Raw genomic sequence first — 24,087 nt, forward strand, 5'->3', positions numbered from 1 at the left:
GGGGCTCAATCCCAGGACCCTGGGATCATGACCTGAGTTGAAGGCAGACGCTTAACCGACTGAGCCACCCAGGCGTCCCTAATAGATGAATCTTAAAAAAAAAAAAAAATCTCAGCAAGTGGAAAAATGTCATATTTCTGAGTAGGAAAACAGTACCATAAAGAAAGCAATTCTTCCCAGCCTAATCTGTACAACTAAATTAAAATCCCAAGGGGTTTCTTTTGTGAATTTGAAACACAGATACTAAGAACTATCTGAAAAAATATAATCAGTAATTTTTTTTAAGAATGAAAATGTCCTATCAGGTATCAAAATTTACTGCAAAGTTATAATGATGAAAACTGGTATCAAAAACAGGATACCATTTTTTACAATGATCAGGTTAGCAAAATAAAGTTTGATGGCGCCCAGTGGTGACAAGGCACATTATGGCACTTCATATACTCTAAGCACGGGTATAAACTGGTAAAAACTTTTTGGAGGTTGCCATCATCTATGAAAAAAATTTAATTGAGGGGTGCCTGGGTGGCTCAGTCGTTAAGCATTTGCCTTTGGCTCAGGTCATGGTCCCAGGATCCTGGGATTGAGCCCCACATCGGGCTCCCTGCTCAGCGGGAAGCCTGCTTCTTCCTCTCCCACTCCCCCTGCTTGTGTTTCCTCTCTGGCATTGTCTCTGTCAAATAAATAAAATCTTAAAAAAGAAGATTGGGGTAGATCTGCAGATGTTGCTATTGAAAGATACCTAGAATCTATTAGATGAAAAAGCAGGAGGTGGGACACTAGGTACAATGTAATTCCATTTATATACAGATTTGTATTTGTATATATATAAATATATCTAGAGAAAGAGAAAGCTTATGCTGGTATATTCATAGGAATATTTTTAAAGAATATCTAAAAATTGGGATGCCTGGGTGGCTTAGTCGTTAAGCGTCTGCCTTCGGCTCAGGTCATGATCCCAGGGTCCTGGGATCGAGTCCCACATCGGGCTCCTTGCTCAGTGAAGAGCCTGCTTCTCCCTCTCCCTCTACTGCTCCCCCTGCTTGTGCTCTCTCTCTCTCTCTCTGACAAATAAATAAACAAAAATCTTAAAAAAAAAAAGAATACTTTAAAAAATAAAAGAATATCTAAAAATTTATTAACAGTGGTTGCATTTGGAAAGATATTGGAGGTGGAGAGAAGAGGGAGACTGACTTTTCCTTTTTTAGATACCTTTGTGCTGTTCTGAATTTGTCATTTGCATAATGCTAGAAAGTGTTCCTTCAATTGTGGTACTGGTACAGGAACAAACAGGCCAGTGAAACAAAATTAAATTTCCAGAATTTATATGTATGTATATGAATTTCACAAGGAGTAACAGCAGAATTTCAAATTATTAATGAGCATTTCAATAAATGACATAGGGACAACTATTATTCATTGGAAATAATATAATTAGACTCAGGTTCAATAAGAAAACAGAAGCCACTCTAGATATTTCAAGCAGAAAGGGATTTAATAAAGAGAGTTGTGTTTCAAATCTGTCAGGAGGGCTGGAAAATAAAAACAGGAGAGTTGGTATCACCCAGAGGTCAGGAAGTGCGGGAAGTTGCCACCACTGCTGGAGTCCACGGCAAAAAGAAAGACTTCTTTCCACCTTCCAGTCTCATGCAAGTGCCTCTCACTGGCAAAACCTAAACTAGAAACCCACAGCAAAGGAGTCTGGGAAATGTTTAAAACCTTTCAGCCCCTGTGACACAGGAGAGTGTGGATAAGCAAAGGAGGTGTTTATTTCAGTAAGTGATGTGGTAAAAGTTATGCTTCTGGGAGAAAACAAACAAACAAACAAACAAAACCGAAACTCGGTCCCTAATTCATACCTTATACACATATAAATTTCAGAAAAAAAATAAAATTAAAAAAAATGATAGCATCTGAATTAAAGACAAGGATTACTTTCTACATTATATACTGACACACCATTTAATTTTTATGCAATAACTTTTATGATCCATGAAAACAAAGATTGCTCCATTACAGGGTTAGGAGTAGGGAGATGGGTCAAGTTTTAACATGGGGCATAAAGATAAAGTAAGATACCAAGAACAAAGCCAGCCTGTAACGAGGCCCTAATCTCTGTGCCCCCAACTCCCAGGCCAGGTTCCATCTCCACCTGTGCAACAGTGCTCTCTCCCAGTGACAGTATTTACAGAGGAACAAAAGTCTCCCTGAGCAAGTCACTAAGCAGGAAGCTGGGTAAGGATTAACACAGTGCATTAAACACAACAGAAATGAAACTACAGATCAAAGTCTTTGTTTTCTCTTTGCCTCCCTAGTTCCTGTTTTGGTGACTTTTGTTTTTCTCCTTTTTACATTTGTTATAGGCGGTGCTTTTTTATGGCCTGATTTGAAATAATAGGCAACATCTTAGGATCTTGAAAATGCCAGACTAGGAAATGTTTCTGAACACTGTCCCCCAAGAGGTACTCTGTAGAAGACTACATTGGGAGACATTAATAGAAATGCCGAGAAAAAGCATTTTTAGGCAAATAAGGTTAGAAATTGCCGTACCTCCTCTTGGGGAAAAAATATCACAAAGTATATTATGTTTCTGTATTAAAGGCACTTCTATAAAGAAAACAGTTTAATTTTATTTAATATCAGATGTTTACCAAGTTTATTTTCTGCACAACACACATTTTTAGTACAACGTATGGTTAAAAAACAATATTCCACAATTAATTTGTTAGATTCTACTCTAGATCATCTTAAAAAAAAAAAAAAAGGAACGACACCAAGACTGGTTGATGTTCTCTCCCAACAGATGAGGAAGCTGGTCCTAATCTTCTACGAGCAGATTCTCAGATTTCAGCTGGGTCTTCCTTGTACTGTCCAAGTTCAGGTGTTGGTATTTTCTTTTAAAAAAGCCACACTAAAACAAAGGAGGGGAAGTCCCATTATAGGCCTAAGATACCCACCTGTTTTAGAAAACCATTATCTAGTTGCCAAAATAGCCCTTATACTCCTCTGCTTTTCATGCCTCCTCTGAATCTCTCCCTGATAACCTGATCCTTCAAGATCTGTCTTTTTCTTTTAATCAGGAATGATTATATTTAAAAAATTCTTTTATTTAAATTCAATTAGCCAACATATAGTACATCATTAGTTTTTGATGTAGTGTTCAACGATTCATTAGTTGCCTATAACACCCAGTGCTCATCACAACACATGCCCTCGTCAATACCCATCACCCAGTTACCCCTTTCCCCCACCCCCTCCCTTCCATAACCCTGTTTGTTTCCCGGAGTCAAGAGTCTCTTGTGATTTATCTCCCTCTCTGATTTCTTCCCCATTTTCCTTCCCTTCCCCTATGGTCCTCTGCGCTATTCTTTATGTTCTACATATGAGTGAAAAACCATATAATTGTGTTTTTCTGCTTGATTTATTTCACTTAGCATAACATCCTTTAGTTCCATCCATGTCAATGCAAATGGTCAGTATTCATCCTTTCTGGTGGCTGAGTAATATCCCATTGTATATATGGACCACATCTTCTTTATCCATTCGTCTGTTGAAGGGCATCTCGGCTCCTTCCACAGTTTGGCTGTTGTGGGCATTGCTGCTGTGAACACTGGTGTGCACGTGCCCCTTTTCACTACAGTTGTACAAGATCCATCTTAAATGCTGCCTTTCCACAAGCCTCTTCTGGTGCTCATTCTCTGGTCAGAAGTGAAAAATCACCTTCCCCTTAAGCCCCAAAGTTCCTTAACCTTTTTAACTTAACTAAATCTGCAAAGTATTCTAGTTTCAGCTGTAATGGATCTTATTTATGTAAAAATACTCAGCCTACTATGCATAGTATGGCCTCCTACATCAAGAAACTCACAATCTAGGAGCACCTGGCTAGCTCAGTGACTCTTGATCTCAGGGTTGTAAGTTTGAGCCCCACGCTGGGTGTAGAGATTGCTTAAAAATTAAAAAAAAAATTTTTTTTTTAAAAAGAAACTCACAATCTAGTAGAAACAAAAATAATTACCATACATTGTGATGACTACCACTTGCGTTTCCAGAAAGCAGCTTATTCACAGGAAAAACATATAACTCAGCCCAGAGGACTGAGGAATCTCTGGGCTGAGATTTAAGGGAATAGTGTGAACAAGGTGAAAAAGTGGGAAAAGGCGTTGGTGTGGGGGGTGGCAGCACAGACAGCAAGCACAGAGACACTAAACTTACTGAGTTACACGTGTTTAGAGAAAAAAGCAAGACCTAATGGTAGAGAGGGGTGGAGGCCACAGAGTGAGGGTCTTGAAAGCAGTAAGAAAGTTTGAACATTAAAAGAGGGGAAGGAGAGTAAAGTATTTAAATAGGGTAATGATCATCATATCTATTTTAGGAAAATCTCTCTGTACTCTGGTATTTTCACATGAGTAGAACTGACCTGAAACAGGATGATTATAATCACAGTCAAAACCAGAAGGCCACTAACACTGCTTCCAATAATAATGATGACAGACAAATAATACTCCTCTTTCAGGAAGATGACAGTGATCTGGAACGAGACAAGGAGAGCATCCAATAAGTCTGCTAATGCAGGTGAGAAAAAAATTCTTCGTGTTATTTTAAGGAGCAAAATATGAGAACTTGGCAACCTTCTGTATATTGACCAAGGCTGACAGTAAAGCAAAAAGCTAAATGTTTCTTGATGCATCATCTAAAATTATCTAACATCGAGACTTCCAGTTTCTGGTCCCATGTGTAGAGTACATGGCAGGCACCACTCCGTACTAACAAGTACAAAGCTGAACAGACTCAAAAGTCAACAATTCTTGACTTCCCAAGAGAGGGAAAGACACCTGGCAAACTGCTGCCCCCAAGACTGGTGAGAGAGATAGACAAATATAGGGAGTAGAGGCTTCCCAGTGCTGGGGTAAGAAAATCTGATCTGTAATTGATGAATTACGAGAAGCTCAGTATTGACAACTCTCAGAGTTAAAAACTCAAGGGAACCCAGTCATAATGGAGCCCCCACAACACTATAAGGTTTTCCTCCAGGAGCTTTACCAGGTTCCTACAGTAAATACTAGAGAAAAATCCCTTTGTGCCTCTGGCACCAGGAGAGAAAAAGGAACCATTTTGAAATAGGCCACAGTACTCTTTTTGGCCTACCCTCAGGGGAAACTAGTTAATTGGAGCCTAACCAGCTAAGGTATTACCAGAGTCCAACTGACCTGGGGTAAGGGAAATACCTAACTCAAGCCCACTCTAGGTATCCTGTCCCACGTTAAGGGGGTTGAAAAAAAATGAGAAACGTGAAAATGTAAAGTTCACAGCCCTGAAGCATAGGCTCACTAAAAGACTGAAACCTAGTCATAGGATGGTAGAGCACTTCCCCTCCCGACACCTCACCACATTAATAAAGACCTATTTACAGCAGTTCCTTTTACCTGGTACATCATGTCTAGCTATCAAGAACAAATTATCAGAAAAAAAAATTAAAAAATTATAAAACATATCAAAAGGCAAAAAACACAACTTGAAGACACAAAGCAAGCATGAGAACCAGACAGAGAAAGATGTTTGAATTATCAGACCTGATAATTAAAACAACTATGATTAATATGGTAAGGGCTCTAATGGATAAGTAGACAACATGCAGGAACAAAGACAAAGAACAGATAGGTAACGTAAAGCAGAGAGATGGAAACCCCAGGAAAGAAACCAAAAAAATATGCTAGAGATAAAAAAACAACAACAACAACAACAGTGTAACAGAAATGAAGAATACCTTTGATGAGCTCATTAGTAGACTGGCCATGGTTAAAGAATCTCTGAGCTAAATATACCAAAGGAATCCATGAAAAGCAAAGAGAACAAAAATTGGATGGAAAAAACACACCAATAACAGCACAACAAAATTACCTAAGGAACAAAATACTTTCAGTTATTTTGGTCTGTCAGGAGATCTGTTAAAGATTCTTTGACAGTTTAACAGAAGTCTCAGAGAATTATGGTCTCTAGGTTTTAGAGAACACTGAAAGACAGAAAATCAGTTCTACATCCAGCTATGCCACTCTGTGTCCTTGAGCCCCAAGCTCCTCTTCAAACTGATGACCTATTTTAAATGATCTCTAAGTCCTTTTCAACTCTCTTCTGACAGCTCTTTTTGACCTTGCACAAATCCCACACAAAATATATGACAAAGATACTTGTCTGCTCTTCACCAAACTGAAGTGTATGTTACCTCAGAGACACAATAATAAATGCACAATGGCATCCATGTATACTACAGTTGATCCTTCAACCACACGGGTTTGAACTGCATAGGTCCACTTATATGCATATTTTTTTGGATAAATACAGTACTGTAAATGTATCTTTTATGATTTTCTTTTTTTTTAAGATTTTATTTATTTATTCATGAGAGACAGAGAGAGAGAGAGAGGCAGAGGGAGAAGCAGGTTCCCAGTGGGGCAGAGAGCCCCGATGCGGGACCCGATCCCAGGACCCTGGGATTATGACCTGAGCTGCAGGCAGACGCTTAACCGACTAAGCCACCCAGACGGCCCTTAAATACTGTATTCTTACAATAAAGTAAGCTAGAGAAAAGAAAATGTTAAGAAAATCATAAAAGAGGGCGCCTGGGTGGCTCAGATGGTTGTCTGCCTTCGGCTCAGGTCATGATCCCAGGGTCCTGGAATGGAGCCCCGCATCAGGCTCCCCGCTCAGCAGGAGGCCTGCTTCTCCCTCTGCCTGCCGCTCCCCCTGCTTGTGCTCATTCCCTCTATCTGACAAATAAATAAAATCTTTAAAAAAAAAAGAATACAGTATTTAATACAATAAGGCTTCTGGTCCATAGCATGCTATTGTAAAGTTTTTGGGGAGTCAAAAGTTATACATGGGTTTTGACCACATGGGGAGTCACGTTGCTCAAGAGTCAGCTGCTGTCCCCAGCATTCTTGTCTAAAGGCTGTCTCAGGAGTCTAAGCCCTCTTCTCACTAACAGGACTCAGCTGGAAAGTGATGGCCCTCCCATGGCCAGAGTTTCCCAGGACTTAAGTGGGACCAGAGGGCCACCAAAACTTCTCTGCCTGCCCAAACACTGAGTTCCTTTCATGCACGTGTTTAAGCACCAAGGCTGGGGGGCTTTGGAGATAATTTCTGTATGGGTTGGAAAGCTGGACAAATTTAACTTTAATATTTTTTTATTTCTGAGAGAGCGCACGCGTGCGCCACACACATGCACTTGTGCAAGCAGGGAAAGGCAGAGGAAGAGGGAGAGAATCTTTAGTGGACTGTGTGCTGAGCACAGAGACTGATGCGGGGCTCTATTCCTCGACCCTGAGATCATGACCTGAGCTGAAACCAAGAGCTGAATGCTCAACTGACTGAGCCACCCAGGCGCCCCTGAACAAATTTCCCTTTAAGGCCTCTTCTAATTAAGTTATAAATGCTGGTTACTTCCTAGGGTTGATCCTTCAGGCAACTATTTAATTCCTATGTAGCTGAGGTTAATAGGAGTAAGTTCTGGGCCTTGAGAGTAGGGAGGGAGAGGAAAAACAAGAAGAGAGCTGGTTTTTCTTCCATGGAAGAGTGAAGTGGGGGACAGGGGGAAGGTCTTGAGAATCTGGGTTTAGGAAAGTAATGAAGTCCCAAGGTCATAGTGATGTAACAGGGCAGATTTCAGTAGAAGAAATGCTCCTCTTTCTCAAAGCCTCCTCCCCTTTTCCTCTTCTAAACCCACAGGTTCCAAATTTGACCTAAAGCTACTCTGGTAAAGGTGAAGAGAGAAGCAGGACACAGGATACTAGTGCTTGTAGTCAAACACTGATGGTGGCCTACCCAATAACCATTCTCTCCTTTTAATTTTCATTCAGAAATCATGACTGGTCTAAGCTAATCATGACAGAGCTATTCGCCTTTGCCAGTGACCAAGAGGAAATCCAGTTCTCACTGAAAAGATGTAAGGAGATAGCTACTGGGAGTTTTTAGGAAAATTTCCCTCCCTAAAAAGGGAAGACACACTTAGAAAAACTCCTTTTGCTACTGATCTCTTGCTTCCTGTTTTGTGTCCTGCCACATGGAAACACAGCACTGGGAGAGGTGATATCTTTGTGCTGGCACAGCCTGTAGGGCACAAGATCCAAAGGAGCCAGGCTGTTGACCAAACAGATGCCTTTATGGTACATTAGTGGGAGTTTTCCCCTACTTGCAGATGAAATGCGCTTGGATACATGGCTATTTATACTCATAGGTTCATTCTACCTTAGTTGCTTATTGTCAGGAACAACTTAATACTCTGCTTAGGGTATTGAATTTAAATAAAGGAAAATAATTATGGGGAATCTATGTACAGAAATGAAAGCATCAGTAAGAGAGGGAAATAAATTATATATATGTGCATATACGAAACTGTTAACTGTAGCACTCTTTGGGAAGATGGAGTTGGGGACATGGGAAGAGGGGGAATGAGGAACCATTATTTTTCATTTGATATTTTTCTGTAAGGCTTGGATTTTCTTGCTCTTCTATTTAAAAAAAAAAAAATCTGGGCCGTGGGATAATGGAGCACTTCTCTTTCTTCCATGTAACTTTTTGTATTAGAAATACTTAAAAATAAAAGGTAATGTTATTTCTGACATGTCTGGAGAACTGTTCCTTTCTCCTCCTCCAGGAAGGAAATCACAGGACCTAATATTTAGCAATCCAGCCTCACTCTCTTAACATTCCCTCCAGTAATGATCATGTCTGACTAAAGAGCCCACATTATCTCTCAAGCCAGCTGCTGCAGCTGACCCTTAACCATATCTAGGTTAAGTGTCAAGATCATTTAGCCCATAGATTTCAGTTTGACTTGTGGTCACACTTTGGCAAAAGGAATCCCAAGAGTCCTACTATTTAGTTTAAAATTTATAAAAGAATCACACATTCCTGAGTAACTAGTTAATACTATAAACACTGATACTACACACTAGGAAGACAGTCAATGTATACAAAAAAGTAATTTCTCACTTGGCAAATTTTAAAACTACGTTTTCAAATCAAAGTATACACAGCTGTTGATTTCACCCTAGTTATTTCAGCTTAGGCCTCTTATTCAACTGCCACTTCAAAGATGGAAAAATTGAGGCAGAATCTGACTAATTCAAGGTCACAGAGGCAGCTTGTGGTAGAGTCGAGATCAGAGGTGGCAAGACTGAAAACAGGAAGAGTTGCCTGTACAGAGGCTCTAAGGCTAGGCACAGTTTTCCCCAGAACACCGCTCAGAAAACCAGAAAACAGCCAGGGATTACCTTAGTTCTGTGGTTCTCTGCATTCAGCCTCTCATATAGAGATTTGTTGAAAGATATTTCACCAACGATCTGTAGTTCAGTTACACCTCTTGGTAACTGTAAGATGGAGGGTAGGTAAAACATATTTTAGACATAGACTTATTGTTTTTGGACAGCATCTTTTCCTTTAAACGTGTTCCTTCTCCTGTATTCCTTTGTCTAGTTAGTGGTCTTGGCAACCATAAAGTTGCCAAAGCAAGAAACCTGCAATCATTCCCCAATTTCTTTTCCTTTACACTTTACCTCCTGTCACAGCCCCACTCACCAGCCCCAAATCAGTTCTTGACAATTCTTTTTTTTTCTTTCTCACATCTGTCCCTTTTCTCCATCCCTCATTGCTACGCCTTCAGTTCAGATCTCATCATTCTCATCTGGATCACTGTGAGGAGTTAAACTTGATCCTAGTGCCCACTTTAGAAGGAGTGATCAGGGAATGCCTCTCCAAGAAGGTAACATCTGAGCTAAATATAAGAAACCATGCACATGAAGATACGGGGGAAGAACAGTGTCATGCAGGGACACCTGGATGGCTCAGTAGGTTAAGCGTCTGCCTTCGGCTAGGGTTATGATCCCAGGGTCCTGGGATCAAGCCCCACATCCGGCTTGCTGCTCAGTGGAGAGCCAGCTTCTCCCTCTCCCTCTGTCCCTCCCCCCCATTCATGCTCTCTCTCTCTATCTCAAATAAGTAATAAAATGAAAATTTAAAAAAAAAGTGTCATGCAGCAGGGACAGCAAGTGCAAAGATCCTGTGGCCAGAATAATATTGGAGAAACCAAAAGGACAGAATAGCTGGAGTATAAGAAGTGGGAAAGAGGAGAGTACTAGGAGATAAAGTTCAAGAAGCAGAGACTAGACCATGCAGTGCCTTGCAGGCCATTGAAAAAGTATGTGTTTTACTCTAGATGTATTCAAATGTCACTTTTTTCTTTTCAGAGCCGTGGCACGTTTACTTTATTTATTTATTTAAAGATTTTATTTATTTGACAGAAAGAGAGACAGCAAGAGAGGGAACACAAATAGGGGGAGTGGGAGAGGGAGAAGCAGGCTTCCCGCTGAGCATGGAGCCTGATGCAGGGCTCGATCCCAGGACCCCGGGATCATGACCTGAGCCGAAGGCACACTTAACAACTGAGCCACTCAGATGCTCCGGCACAATGTTTACTTTAAAATAGCTGTTATGTGAAGAAAGATTTGTAGAGGGCAGGGCAAGAGCAGAGACCGGAGGAAAAGACAGTGTTTACTGCAACAGCCTGGGCAAAAGATGGTAGCCTGAACTACAACAGTAGCAGTGGAGGTGGAGAGAAGTGAATGGATTCAGAACCTATTTTGGAGGTGGAAGGACAGAGCTTGGCGCTGGAACAGGTATGGGGATGTAGGAAAGGAAGAAGTCACAAGTATTTCCCAAGGTAAGTAAATACAGTAAGTTACCCTCATCAATTATCCCAAGTAATTGTGTAAAGAACAGACGGGGGCAAAAGGTGAATCAGGACACCTGTCTTGGACATGTTACATTTGAGATGTTGTTAACTTTTCTCAGAGAGAGAGCAGAGGCACGTGAGCACAATCAAATGTGGAGCATTCACCATCTCAAGTATCTGCTGAGATTGATTCAAGGACAGCTCCGCGGCCACCGTTACATTTTCTGTATTCGAAGTGATGGTACAGTTCACTGAATACCATTCTTCCACATACTGAAAATGAAACTCTGGTTATAGTTAGCGCCGTCCCCTTTTGAGTGAAAAAGCAGAAAACATTAACACTGGGCACGCAGAGCATGTTCAGGCCCCAGGAGAGAGGGTGTGAACAGTTTCGGCGCTCCCCTTGGCTCAAGCAAAGCCGCAACCGTGGCTAACCGTGGCTAACGGGGCCCAGCGAGAACACTGAGGACAGCCTCGAGGCCACCCCGCAAAAGCTTTCGGCAGGAAACGCCCGCAAAAGTAACCCCGGGCCGCTCCCGTCGCCCGCTTCGAGGCCTCCTCCCTCCCTCCACCTCTCGCGACGGTCGCGCTCACCCAAGCAGGATCGCTCCCACAGCGGTCCGACTTCGGACTAGACTTGCACTCGGTGTGGGCCTGAAACGAGAGCCATGGAAGTGCGAAGAGGAAGACGCCAAACCGCCCGTCACCCGCCCGCCGCCGCCACCTCGCGCGGGGCCCATTGTGATGCGGGTGCTCACGGCCGGACGCTAGGACCCAGCAGCCCGGCCGGCCCGCGCGTCTGTCTTAAGGAAGTCTCGCGGTGTTTGCATTTGAACCTCCGGGCGGGTGCCGACTATGGCGGCGTCACTCCAGCGACCGGGGAATCGGCTCTTCCGAACGTACGGGGCTGTGGGCGGCGGGAGGCCGCGGCGGCGGCCGGATCGGGCAGCCGCGCAGTGGTTCCCGCCGCAAGAGCAGAAGCGTTTTTTCAGCAGCAGCAGCAGTAGCAGCGACGCCAGCAGCGGCGGCCCCTCGCGGTCTAGCACTTCCGACGACCCCGACGACCCCGACTTCCTCGGCATTCCGGTAGGTCAGCGGCGGAGGCGCCCTGGCGGTCGAGCCTCCAAGGACCGGCTGAGTCTGGTCGCGACGCCACGACGCCCGAGGCTGCGAGCTCGGCCTCCGCAGAAGTGCAGCACCCCCTGCGGCCCGCTCGGACCGCCGCCCTTCCCTAACGGCAACCCAGGCCGCCTCAGCCCGGACCTCAGCGCGTGCAGCCAGCCCGGGGACGGCGGCGAGCTGGGCACCAGTGCCTCCCTGTTCAGCAGTCTGGCCTCTCCCGGCCCCGGCCCCTCCGCCTCTCCGGATGCGGCCTCCGAAGTTCCGGGCGGCTTCCACCTTCCAGTGGCCTCCCCGGGCCCAGCACCCCTCCACGGCTTCCAGGAGGCAGCAACAGGAGGAGGCAGGTTCACCAGGTTGGCCCATCGAGCCCATGCCAGTCTCAGGTCCGCTGTCTTTAGTCTTATGGACTGTGGAAACCCTGAAGATTATGAGTTTGGGGCCGATGGGAGGAATATGAGGGAGTCTTGCTGTGAAAGGAAACGGGCTGGGAAGAGGCTGGAGAGGCCAGGTTTATCAAGCATGGGTAAGAAAAGGGCCACGGACCAGGACTCCTGTCAAGAGATCGGGTCTCCAGGGGCTGCCCAGATGGACTACGAGGCAGATGGCTGCAAGGGCTGTATTGTACCTGGGGAAATCAACGGGCTGGAGAAAACTGGGCCTAGGCGAAAAAGGAAACTTCAGGAAACAGTAGAAACCTCCCTTCTCCATTACCACCAGTTTAAGAAGAGCCAAAAGATGGGAAAAGACTCATTCCTCGCCCAGGACCTGGCTCATTTACAGAATGCCTGCTCTTGGACCAAAGCCAGGGCTTCCTTCAGTTTCCACAAGAAGAAGATGGTGACTGCTATGTCAGAAGTATGTAGCAGCCACACCATTGCCAGTTCTCTCTCTGAGTCCCTCATATCCGAATATTCAAACCCTCCGGTTATGAACAGAACAAACAGTGCTCTGTCTCCTTGGCACTGCTCTTCCATGTATTTGCTAACCCCCTTAAAGACACTACATGTCACAGACAAAAAGGCATCTGACGCTGAAAAGGTTTATGGGGAATGCAATCAGGAAGGTCCTATCCCCTTTAGCTATTGCCTTTCCACAGAAAAACTGGAGTGCTGTCAGAAGATTGGGGAAGGGGTGTTTGGAGAAGTGTTTCAAACAGTTACTAATCACACACCCGTTGCCCTAAAAATCATTGCTATTGAAGGACCAGATTTAGTCAATGGAGCCCATCAGAAAACTTTTGAGGAAATTCTGCCGGAGATCATCATCTCCAAAGAGTTGAGCCTCTTGTCTGATGAGGTATGCAACCGTACGGAAGGCTTTATTGGTTTGAACTCCGTGCACTGTGTTCAAGGATCTTACCCTCCCTTGCTCCTCAGAGCCTGGGACCATTATAACTCAACTAAGGGTTCTGCAAATGACCGGCCTGACTTTTTTGAGGAAGACCAGCTCTTCATTGTACTGGAATTTGAGTTTGGAGGGACTGACTTAGAGCAAATGAGAACGAAGTTGTCCTCCATGGCTACTGCAAAGAGCATCCTGCATCAAATCACAGCATCCCTCGCAGTGGCAGAGGCGTCACTGCACTTTGAGCACCGAGACTTACACTGGGGGAACGTGCTCTTAAAGAACACCAGCCTCAAAGAGCTCCACTACACCCTCAATGGGAAGACAAGCACTATCCCCACCCGGGGAGTGCAAGTCAATATCATTGACTACACACTGTCGCGGTTGGAGCGGGATGGGATTGTGGTGTTCTGTGACATTTCCATGGATGAGGACCTATTTACAGGTGAAGGTGACTACCAGTTTGAGATCTACAGGCTAATGAGGAAGGAGAACAACAACTGCTGGGCTGAATATCACCCTTATAATAATGTGCTCTGGCTCCATTACCTCACAGATAAGATTCTGAAACAGATGACCTTCAAGATTAAATGTAACACCCCAGCCATGAAACAAATGAAGAGAAAGATCCAGCATTTCTATAGGACAATGCTGAACTTCAGCTCTGCCACTGACTTGCTTTGCCAGCACAGTCTATTTAAGTAAGCCAGAGGTGCCTTATTGGCCCAAACTTAGAGGACACTCGTCTTCCAGCCCCTGATGCTATTTTCAATCTCCATCCCCAGAGCAGGGTGGAATTCCCATTCTATATGTTTCTAGAAATTAACAGACGTTCTTTAAAAATAAACTGTACATCAGAACAAATGATTACAATTTATAAGCCCTCTTTCTCTCAGCAGAGTCCATTCTGTAAATGCCTTTCTGTATATTCCTTTTTGAACCTTGACATTTCATGAACCCTGATCCCCCCCCCCCAAAAAAAAGAATTGCAGGAAAGCCAAAGGCCTCAACTTTCATACTCATCAGAGCCTGTGGCTGTAGGTATCATAAGGGAACCATACTACAGATGAAGAGTCAACTGAGAGCAAAGGGGCTCTAGCAAAGCAGAGACAGAGACAGACTGGAGGGAGGAAAGGGAGATGGTATATTTATAGGGAGAAGTGCAAGGAATAGCTCATGTTTATCAAGCTTATTTGCCAGTCACAAAGAGAAGCAGAATTTATCAGTTTTTCAAAGGGAAAATAAATGTCTCCATGGGTATTAAAAAGGTTTGATTTTTTTTTTGCTAATTTTTCATCAAGGGAAGGAAAACTGGAATGTTGCTTTAAGAGCTGAATGATTGATATTTCTTATGAACGTGACTGGCAATTTACTCCTGATGTGTTCCCAAGTTAACTTGTTTTTACTCCTTTCCTAGAATTCTAGTTTTACACCTTTGAGAATCCACAGTCACTCTGGAAAAGAGATGTGATCGTGATTAAAAAACAAACAAACAAAAACAATACACCTCTAAGTACCTGAATCTTTGTCAGGTTTTTCACTCTTATAAATTGGAGAGCTTGTAATTTGATTGGAACACAAATTTGCAGCTGGAATACAGCTCCAAATAGATTTTCCCCATGTATCTACAAAATAAAATCAGAGAGTAGGAGATCAAAACTGGTGGTGTTTTCGCCACCTGTAACTTTGCAATAATAAGCATTAAGCACTTACATTGAAGAGGAATTCTTTGTAGACAGAAAGCCCCTGGCTTGTGTTCATGTACATCACTGAAGGTCTGCAAATGAGAGGATATTTGTTAGGCCTCAAGGCCCCCTTCTTTCAAATGAGCCAGAATGCTACCAATTGGATACACTAGGACAGAGGGCACCATATCCTTAAGAAGAATCAAAGCAGAATATCAAAATGTAAAGTGGTGGTAGGGCAGTTCAGATCAGGTAGAATATTTGAATTCTGTGTATTTGGGCTGGTTCTGTGTCTAATTGTTATTCCTCGGTGGCCTTACTTTTCTCCTTCCTTACTTCCCAATCCCGTAGCTCCTCTCTTCCCTCCTTAGCATTATGTCAGTAACCTTTAGTATTAAGACCAGTTGGCACTGCACCTCCTTTGATTACTACCATGGGGTTTCTAGGACCCAACTGTTCTTGCCCTAGCGATCAGTGGGAGCCTGGGTTTTAAGCAGCCTCCTGTCAGAGATGAGGAATGCCCACATCCACCCTGACCACCTGAAGCTGCAGGTGTTGGCCCCCTGGAAGTACTTACTTAGGGAGAACTGCAATGAAGGCATGCTTGAATTGAAGGCTGTGGCTCTGTGTGACCGAAGACTTTTTGTCATTGAAACTAGGAAATAAGAGTGTCAGTTCACAGCATTATCAACTGTGTATACAGCTGCTTATATACCTTGGCTTCTCAGGGTCAGGGAGGGTCAGATAAGAAAAGACACTTGAAGATAAGTAATTAGAGTGCAGAGGACTTGCCAGAAGACCATACTTGGAGAAACACTGATTTAAAAAGGGTTTCTCAACCTTGACAATAATAACATTTTTTGTGAGAGGCCATCTTATATACGCTATGGTGTTTAGCATCCCTGGTCTCTACCCACTAGGTACCAGAAGCATTCCCTCACCCCACAGGCTGTGGCAACCAAAAATGTTTTTAGGCATTGCCCCCAAAGGGCAGAATCATCCCCATTTGAGAACCTTTCCCCAAAACTATATCCATACCCTACCCCTGAAATGTAGAAGTTTTGCAGGTGACCGAGCTTCTCCAAGTTAAATGAACCAGGAATAGAACTTATGTCCAAGGCTCATTTACCAGACTATAGTATAGTTTTGCTTTGTGTGTCAATAAAAGGACATTTTGAGTAACTCTGATAACAAGAAGGGAAGCCAAGGCACTGCAGCCGCATAGATTCCTTCTGCGGTTTCACTGAGGCTCTCCCCGGGCAGTGACCGAGCCGAAGCTCACACATGCACATGGGAGGGAGGCTTCTTCCAGGGCCACAGCCTGGGCCCGCAGGGCCACAGGCACTACTTACTTGGTGACTGTCACAGTGATGTTGGCTGTCCTGTTTGGAAAGGCATTCTCCTCTAGCTGCCAAACTACTGAAAAGTTTGCCTATTAAAAAAAGAAAAAAGGTCACCTGATTCTTCTCTAGCACTCACAAACTGCTTCCTACTAACTAACAGACTGGGAAACCACTCTTATGCCTCACATTTTAGCCCAGCATGCTTGCACATCCATTATTCCATGTACGCCTTGTAATGTCCATAAGGAGTAAGCAGGGTGCACAGCATTATTCCCCTTTTACAGTTGAGGGAACCACTTCAGAGCTTCCCCACAACACAAAGACCATCAGTGGCAGATGAGGGACTCACAACTAATAACTTTGGGCCTGCTGCTCTTCCCATACTACTCCCAGCTTCACTCTGCTGTATGGGGTGAGGCAACGGTTTGTGGCTATATCCCCCACCCCACCACTCCCTACTTCGAGAGCAAACTTGGCAGCTCTAAGCTCTGCTGTGGATTGACTGCAGTAAAGGGAAATGTGGAGACCATGACTTAAGATTCAAATGAGACTGGGATGTAGGAGACACCACCTCCACGTAAGTGAGAAGAGTCCGCCAACCCAAACACTCACAGATGACCTCTTGAGTATAGGGTAACCAATCTTGCAGTTCATGACCAGCACAGAAGCATTTGGCTTAGGGTCATCACACTGAATGTCTGGAGAAGGAGGCTGTTAACACACAGAAGACACTGTTCTTAAAGAGCAAGAAAGGAAGCAGTTTCCTGATACCAATTCAACAAACATTCACTGATTTTCTACATGCCAGACATCTGCCAGGAGCCTTGGGACACAAATCAGACTTGGTTTCTGTCTTCCTCCCAAGCTGGGCAGAAGGGATCAATGGTAGGTAGTTGAGGAATTTAAATACAAGCCCTAAGCAGTGGTTCTGTAAAAGGTACAAGGAAAAACAGTATCAAAAGAAGTGAAATCCAACTAGGAGGAATCTGTGAAGTCTTCAGGGGAAGAAGATATTTGAACTGGGCAAACTTGTCATACTGACTCCTTACAGTGAGGAAGACTGTGCTGTGGTGTCTAACTAAACAAAAGCAAAGACAGTTATTAAAGGATGCTGGGGAAGGGTGGAGTTCGGGTGATACAGAAGGAAAGCAGAGTTTTGTGTTTTTTTTAAGATTTTATTTATTTATTTGACAGAGACACAGCGAGAGAGGGAACACAAGGTGGGGGAGTGGGAGAGGGAGAAGCAGGCTTCCCGCAGAGCAGGGAGCCCGATGCTGGGCTCAATCCCAGGACCCTGAGATCATGACCTGAGCCGAAGGCAGACACCCAACGACTGAGCCACCCAGGCGACCCTAGGAAAGCAGAGTTCTGATGGGCTCTATGTAAAGCAGGGTTGTGTGTAAAAGGGTCCATCAACATCAGATCTGGACCCAGGGACCCATTCCCTCGGAAACTCTTAGGGAGTTGTAAAGGTGTATCCAGAAGTGCTTTATCTGAAGCTCTGCCCCCCGCCCCCCAGATGGAAATGAGACTGCTTCTCTTCAAAGGGACTTCTATTCTCTAGTCAAGTGAAATGGTTTCATAATTACAGATAGAACTTCAAGCAGCCAAGTTTTCTGATTGCCTATGATTTTAGAGAACATTTCTCAGGGTTACGATACTTCACAGCCGCAGGATGTCCTTGGGAGAAACACTGTTTCCTGTTATCTTGCAGCTAGCTTCCAGTCTGTGACCCCAGGCTCACGAGGGGCCCAGGGGCAGGGCCGACTCTTACTTTCCCAGTGCAGGCTCATGTGTGAATCTTTCCCTCCCAGAACCATGGTCAAGAAAGGGTGACTGCAGGGTGCCTTGGTGGCTCCGTTGGTTATAAGCGACTGCCTTCGGCTCAGGTCATGATCCTGGAGTCCCTGGATCGAGTCCCGCATCAGGCTCCCTGCTCAGCAGGAAGTCTGCTTCTCCCTCTGACCCTCCCCCCTCTCATGTGCTCTCTCTCTCTGTCAAATAAATAAATAAAATCTTTAAAAAAAAAAAGAAAGGGTGACTGCAGAACAGCCGCACTGCAGGTGCTGTAGGCAGAGAACAGCGTGCCTGGACTCACAGCACAGCATGTGGTTGGACTGGAGGGGATTCATCTCATTAACAATCATTTATTGGATGGACCAAGATGAGCCTGGAGGCAGGGAGACCAGTTAGGAGGTTGCCATAAAAAAGCAGGTATGCAGGGAGGGAAGGCTTTGAGTGGCATGTTTCATTGTTACCTTTTGTATCCTCTTAAACTGGAGGTTTCTGGGGTAATTCAAACTCATGGTCGTCATGTAGGAATCTTCCCCAGAGTTAGTTAGGTTAATGTTCATAGTCAGCTCCTTTGTGAGACCCACCACCAATTCCTGCCTGCACAGTGTAGGCAAATAGGTACATGTTACCAGTTTATTTAATCTGTAAAAACCTCAATGCAGTACAATAGAACATCCTTAACTAGCTCCTTATATTGCCTGACGGATACATTTAGCCTAGATTTTCTTCCCCTCAACATAAGCAAGTGCCTGGACCAGCACACCCACCTCAGTTGCTGTGTGAGAGGGTGTTAATGGCTACCATGGTGCTCACCATATGGCAGGGACGGTGCTAAATGCTTCACATCCTGAAGTAATCCTCGTAATGCCCCTATAAAATAGTATGCTTACTCTCCATTGCATAGAAAAGGAAACAGAAGCCAAGAGAGTCTAACTAATTTGCCTCAGGTCTAGCACTCTCAAGAGAGGGTTGGGAAAATTATATTTAAATCCTCTTTCTGGGACGCCTGGGTGGCTCAGTCGTTAGGCGTCTGCCTTCAGCTCAGGCCATGATCCCAGGGTCCTGGGATTGAGCCCTGCATCGGGCTCCCTGCTCAGCAGGAAGCCTGCTTCTCCCTCTGCCTCTGACCCTTCCCCGCTTGTGCTCTCTCTCACTCTCTCTCTTTCAAATAAAGTAAAATCTTAAAAAAAAAAAAAATAAATGCTCTTTCTACTACCAATTCACTGCAACCCTAGGCAAGATACTTCATTCTCCCAAGTTCATACATTTCACATATACTTATGGAGTATTTTCTCTGTGCCAGGTACTCTGCTCAGTACTGGAGATTAGCGGTGTATGAGACAGATACTGTCCCTGCCTCTTTCTTGGCCTCAGCTTTCCCATCCACAAAATCATTCAGGCCCTTCCAATTTAAAGACTGGTTTAAAACAGTCTGTTCAGACAGGAGGAGAGAAGACTTGGGGATTTGTGAGAGCTTCCTTCAGTCCCCTGAGGTGCTGCGGGCCCCAAGGTATAAAACCACTATCCACCACTGAGATCTACAGAAAAACATATTAGCAATACAAAGAAAATCTCCTAACTATCTGAAATGTTCAAAAACACGTTACGAAGCTTCGGGAAGCAATGTGACATGTGTTTTCCTGTCATGTTGTTTTTGTTTTATCACAGCTGAGAAGAGGATAGATTGACCGGTGGGAGAGAGGGGCAGAGATAGCTAGAGCCTGCTGCGTGTGGAAATCCGTTCGAGAGATGGCAAAGGCCTGTGTAAGGTAGTAGTAGTGGGGACAGAGGCAAGGGATTGAAGCCAGATATGGGAAGGCCACACTTGCAACCAGAGCAACAGAAAGAGGGATCAAGGATGCGTCCTGAATTTTCACCTTGGATAACCAAGTGGTGCTATTCGTGAGGGAGAGAACATGGAGGAAGACCAGAGGGTGGCAGCTGACCACATGAGTCCAGTCAGGGGATATAATGAGAGGTGCCTATGGCATAACAAGGTAGAGATGTTGAAACAGCAGTTGGATATACTGTTCTAGAGCCCAGGAGAGAGATCTGGGAGCCACTGGAATATTTCACAGGGGTTCTTAACCTGAGGGCCAGGGACGGTTTCAGAGGGCCCCAAGTGCAAACACTTATGTATGCACATGTGATCCTCTGGGGAGGAGGGCCTGTAGTTTTCCTTAGGCTCTTTAGGAGATCTGTACCTACAAAAACGTGGAAAACACTGAAATATTTGGATGCTAAAGATTAGTCTCAATCATGCTTTTGAAAAAGAAGAAGAGACTGATTACTATTTACACTAGGGGGCGACGTAGGGCCAGTTGTGTGTGTATATATATCACAAGGAGTTGGCTGGGAGGGAACTTCTGGTCTGTAATCAATTCCCGTTGGAAACAGTGGCATCTGTTTATCAGGCTGGATTCCAAAGCACTCAAAAGCCTTCAGTTGGATCCTCAGTAATCGAGATGGGCTAAGCCATCCACAAGTCCTACAAATGTCTATGAAAAGGCTTACCAGGACTCAGGAAACAGTGTTCTTCCCCACAAATGCCTACTCTGGCCAACAGGCCATTGGTACCACGTTCTGTATATGGCACTTGTAGCCAGGGAGGGTATTTTAAGACCATCACATGTCCAAAGCCAAACTCCTTTATCTCTTCCTCTCCACCCTGCCTTCCAAAATCATTCTTCTAAAGGCTTCCTTCCCCAATTCAGTTCTTGGCATTGCCTTTACTCTGGAGTTCAGTTGTGATCCAACAGAACTTTTGCATTAATGGAAATAGTCTATATCTGTGCTGTTCAAGATCACCAGCCATATGTGGGTGTTGAGCACTTGAAATGTGCCTAGTTCACCTGAGGAACTAAAATTTAATTATACCTAATTTTAATTAAATAGCCAAATGTGACTAGTAGCTACTGTACTGGACAGCAAAGTTCTAGATGCACAGGACGAAATGACGGAGGCTGCCTTAGACCCTTCTCTTTCTCTCACTCCCCACATCTAATCTGTCATCAAATCTTGTGGGCTTTAACTTCAAAATATAACCACCTTAAACTGCTACCACTGTGGCCCGAGTCACCATCGCTTCCCACCTGAATTATAATAGATCTTTACCATCTCCCTGCTTACATCTTTGCTCCTGCAGTCTACATACAACACAGCAGCAAGAATGAGCCTGTTAAAATGCAAGATCCTGTCATTCCTCTGGTTTCCTAGTTCACAGTAAAAGCCCTTATGCAGGGCCTCAGAAGCCCTGAATAACCGTGCTCCCTGCTCTGACATTACCTCTCCCTTCCTCACTCTACTGCAACCACACTGGTGTCCTGGCCGTTCCTCCCACCTCCAGCCATGCTTCTATCTCAGGGCATTTGCAGTTGCTCTTCCTGCAGACACCCACAGAGTCCATTCCTCAACCTCCTCCTGTGTATACCAAATCATCACCTCAGTGAGCCCTTTCCCGACCATTCTAAAACTGCAACCCGTCCCTACCCAGAACTTTTTCCCACCTTCCTTGCCTTTTATTCATAGTATATCTCATCAATATAAAATTCACCTATTATCTTCTCCACCTAAAATACCAGAAGGGCAAGAATTTTTGTCTGTGTTGTTTGCTGATGCATCTTCAGCATGTAGAGTGCTTGGCACTAAGGAGATGTGCCATAAATATTTAATGAATTAGTTAAGTAATTTGGTTAAGAGGTGAGCCAAGGAAGAGGCTACCTCTAACTGAGGTAGTCCTAGGAGCAAGGAACACTGGGTTATGAAAAATAGCATTATTCAGGGTGCCAAGACACCTGGGTTCAAGTCCACCAAATGACCACTGTGACTCCACACAGTCCTTCAACTACTGAGTCTGTTCCCTAATCTATAAAACAGGAATACAAATCTCTTGCTTCCCTCATGTGTGGCTGAGGACCCAATGAGATAATAAATGCAAAGCCCTTTATGGGCCACCCCATGAGGATGGGTCGGTTTTGATGAGGGTTTTGCCCAGGTGTGCCTTCAGAAGGAAGTTAATTGTGGAAACTATGATGACTGGATCCAACTCACTGAGAGGTAGTGGTGGCCATCTGTAACTCAGCAACACAGAACAACTTATTCTTGCAGTTCTTCTCATAGGGCAGCTGTAACCAAACAGAGAGAAGCAGGGGTCAGCCCAGGGACACCACCATCCCCAGTAACTTCTCCTTAGGACACACTTATCCTTTCTTAGACTCTGAGAAGTACAGGTACACAGAAGCGGAGGCTGATAGGCTGGGGTTGTGCCCACGTGGGCCAAGAGAGCTGTGACTGGCATTCCTTGACCTGTCAGGGGTAGGGAGTGTGTTTGGTCTTACAACATAGGTACACTACGATCAGGCCTGGTCCAGGTAAAAAATGGGGTGGCCTTCATGGAATGGTGGGGGTGCCTGTCACATTTATGTCATGTGAATTAAGCAGCAGTGTTCACAACTCACTAATCTGAACATCTGGGGGAGGAAAACCTAAGTGAAGAGAAAGAAGCTTCCTTAGTCCTTTTAAAAGTAGAGACAGGAACAGCAGGGGCAGGAATGGGGTATACCTAATCACATATTATCAGGTCCAGTCCCCATGACCAGTCTTCCCCGTAGGTTAAATACTCCCCTTATAATCTTGCCTACACTAAAACAAACTAATTTGGAAGGTTACATAGGGTCCAAAAGGCCCAGTCAAGGTTGAACAGCCCTAGTTAAGTTGAAAGATCAAATTTTCTTTTATTATTATTATTATTATGTTCAGTTAGCCAGCACATAGTACATTAGTTTTTGATGTAGTGTTCAATGATTCATTAGTTGCATATAACACCCAGTGCTCATCACCACACATGTCCTCCTTAATATCCATCACCCTATTACCCCCTCCCCTCACCCCTCTCCCTTCTGTAACCCTCAGTTTGGTTCCCAGAGTCCAGAGTCTCTCATGGTTTGTCTCCCTCTCTGATTTCTTCCCATTCAGTTTTCCCTCCCTTCCTCTGTGGTCCTCGGATCTATTCCTTATGTTCCACATATGAGTGAAACCATACAATAATTTTCTTTCTCTGCTTGACTTATTTCAGAAAGATCAAATTTTCTAAAGGAGCTGCATCTATTTTTTATTATGAAGGAAACATAGCCAGCTCCTTAATAGGAGAATCTCTGTACTTATGTCCCCAGCAGCCAGTCACCACCTCAGCAGCTTTCTGCAAAGACTGTTACCATGGCTTGGAGCTGGAATGGGAGCTCAGAGTTAGAAAAGAAAACCTTCTTCCTGGAGAAGGGAGATGCAGTTTGCAGAGGTCAGATCTTGGAGCTCTATCTGGCTTGGTCAACAGTTTTTCACTCAACCCCAGTGGAAGAGAGCAGGATTAAACCAAGCTCCCAGCTAGAACTCATTTCTTTGGAAACACCTCTGTGCCTAACCCAACACCAAATAATTTCTCCACACCCATTTTATTGATGGAATAAATTTTTTTTAAAAAATCTCTTTGCTGGACAAAGTAATAATTGATTAAGGTAAGAATCATGAATGGATGTTATGTAAGATATAAATACACAGTCTCAAAGCATCTCTCTATAAGATCCTTATTAATTACAAAAGGACAAATCAACATGACGTGCCTGGTGATATCTGAGTAAAGTTTGTACATTAGATAATGGCATTTTATCACTGTTAATTTCCTGATTTTGATCCTTGTACTGTGGTTTTGTAAGAGAATGTTCTTGTTTTTTAGGAAATATATACTGAAGTATTGGGGGGTAAAAGAGGCATCATATCTGTGACTTAGTCTTAAATGGCTGCAAAATATAAATGTGTGATGTGCATATATATATATGTATATATATATATATATATGAGAGAATGATAAAGCAAATATGATAAAATGTCAAAACGGTAACTTTTGGGGAATCTGAATAAAAGATGCATGGCAATTCTTTGGACTATTCTTTAATTTTTTAGCAAGCCAAATATTTCACAATAAAAAGGTTCTAAAAAACAGAATATATATAATTAATGTTCGTCTGCTTATTCATGAAATTTTGTGATATTAGTTCTCCTAATCTTTTCTGAATCATCT

The 24,087-nt window shown here is 44.0% G+C and overlaps 2 protein-coding genes across 7 annotated transcripts in view; one reads left to right on the forward strand and one right to left on the reverse strand.

Annotated features, from left to right (window-relative positions):
• Positions 1-1,149: 1,149 nt before the first annotated feature.
• Positions 1,150-24,087, reverse strand: part of ITGAE (integrin subunit alpha E) — a 75,000-nt gene continuing 52,062 nt past the window's right edge. For 3 of the 6 annotated variants that reach the window (XM_028095466.2, XM_028095467.2, XM_028095473.2), the window contains 12 exons: positions 22,065-22,138; positions 18,479-18,611; positions 16,833-16,931; positions 16,230-16,309; positions 15,455-15,532; positions 14,906-14,969; positions 14,710-14,817; positions 11,321-11,380; positions 10,892-10,999; positions 9,270-9,365; positions 4,418-4,528; positions 1,150-2,911 (listed from right to left, as the gene is read on the reverse strand). In XM_028095466.2, the coding sequence (XP_027951267.1) occupies positions 2,819-2,911; positions 4,418-4,528; positions 9,270-9,365; positions 10,892-10,999; positions 11,321-11,380; positions 14,710-14,817; positions 14,906-14,969; positions 15,455-15,532; positions 16,230-16,309; positions 16,833-16,931; positions 18,479-18,611; positions 22,065-22,138 (1,104 nt within the window). In that variant the 3' untranslated portion in view covers positions 1,150-2,818. The remainder of the gene's footprint in view (positions 2,912-4,417; positions 4,529-9,269; positions 9,366-10,891; positions 11,000-11,320; positions 11,381-14,709; positions 14,818-14,905; positions 14,970-15,454; positions 15,533-16,229; positions 16,310-16,832; positions 16,932-18,478; positions 18,612-22,064; positions 22,139-24,087) is intronic. The other 3 variants (XM_028095468.2, XM_028095469.2, XM_028095472.2) reach the window with 3 other exon arrangements.
• On the forward strand, positions 10,550-14,056 carry HASPIN (histone H3 associated protein kinase). Its single transcript, XM_028095474.2, has 2 exons — positions 10,550-10,714; positions 10,846-14,056. The coding sequence occupies exon 2, from the start codon at positions 11,582-11,584 to the stop codon at positions 13,895-13,897; it is 2,316 nt and encodes a 771-aa protein (XP_027951275.1). The 5' UTR covers positions 10,550-10,714; positions 10,846-11,581; the 3' UTR covers positions 13,898-14,056.

Source organism: Eumetopias jubatus, unplaced genomic scaffold, assembly GCF_037043125.1.
Source record: "Eumetopias jubatus isolate StellerSeaLion01/CBP00866 unplaced genomic scaffold, mEumJub1_p1.0 scaffold_10, whole genome shotgun sequence".
Lineage (NCBI taxonomy): Eukaryota > Metazoa > Chordata > Mammalia > Carnivora > Otariidae > Eumetopias > Eumetopias jubatus.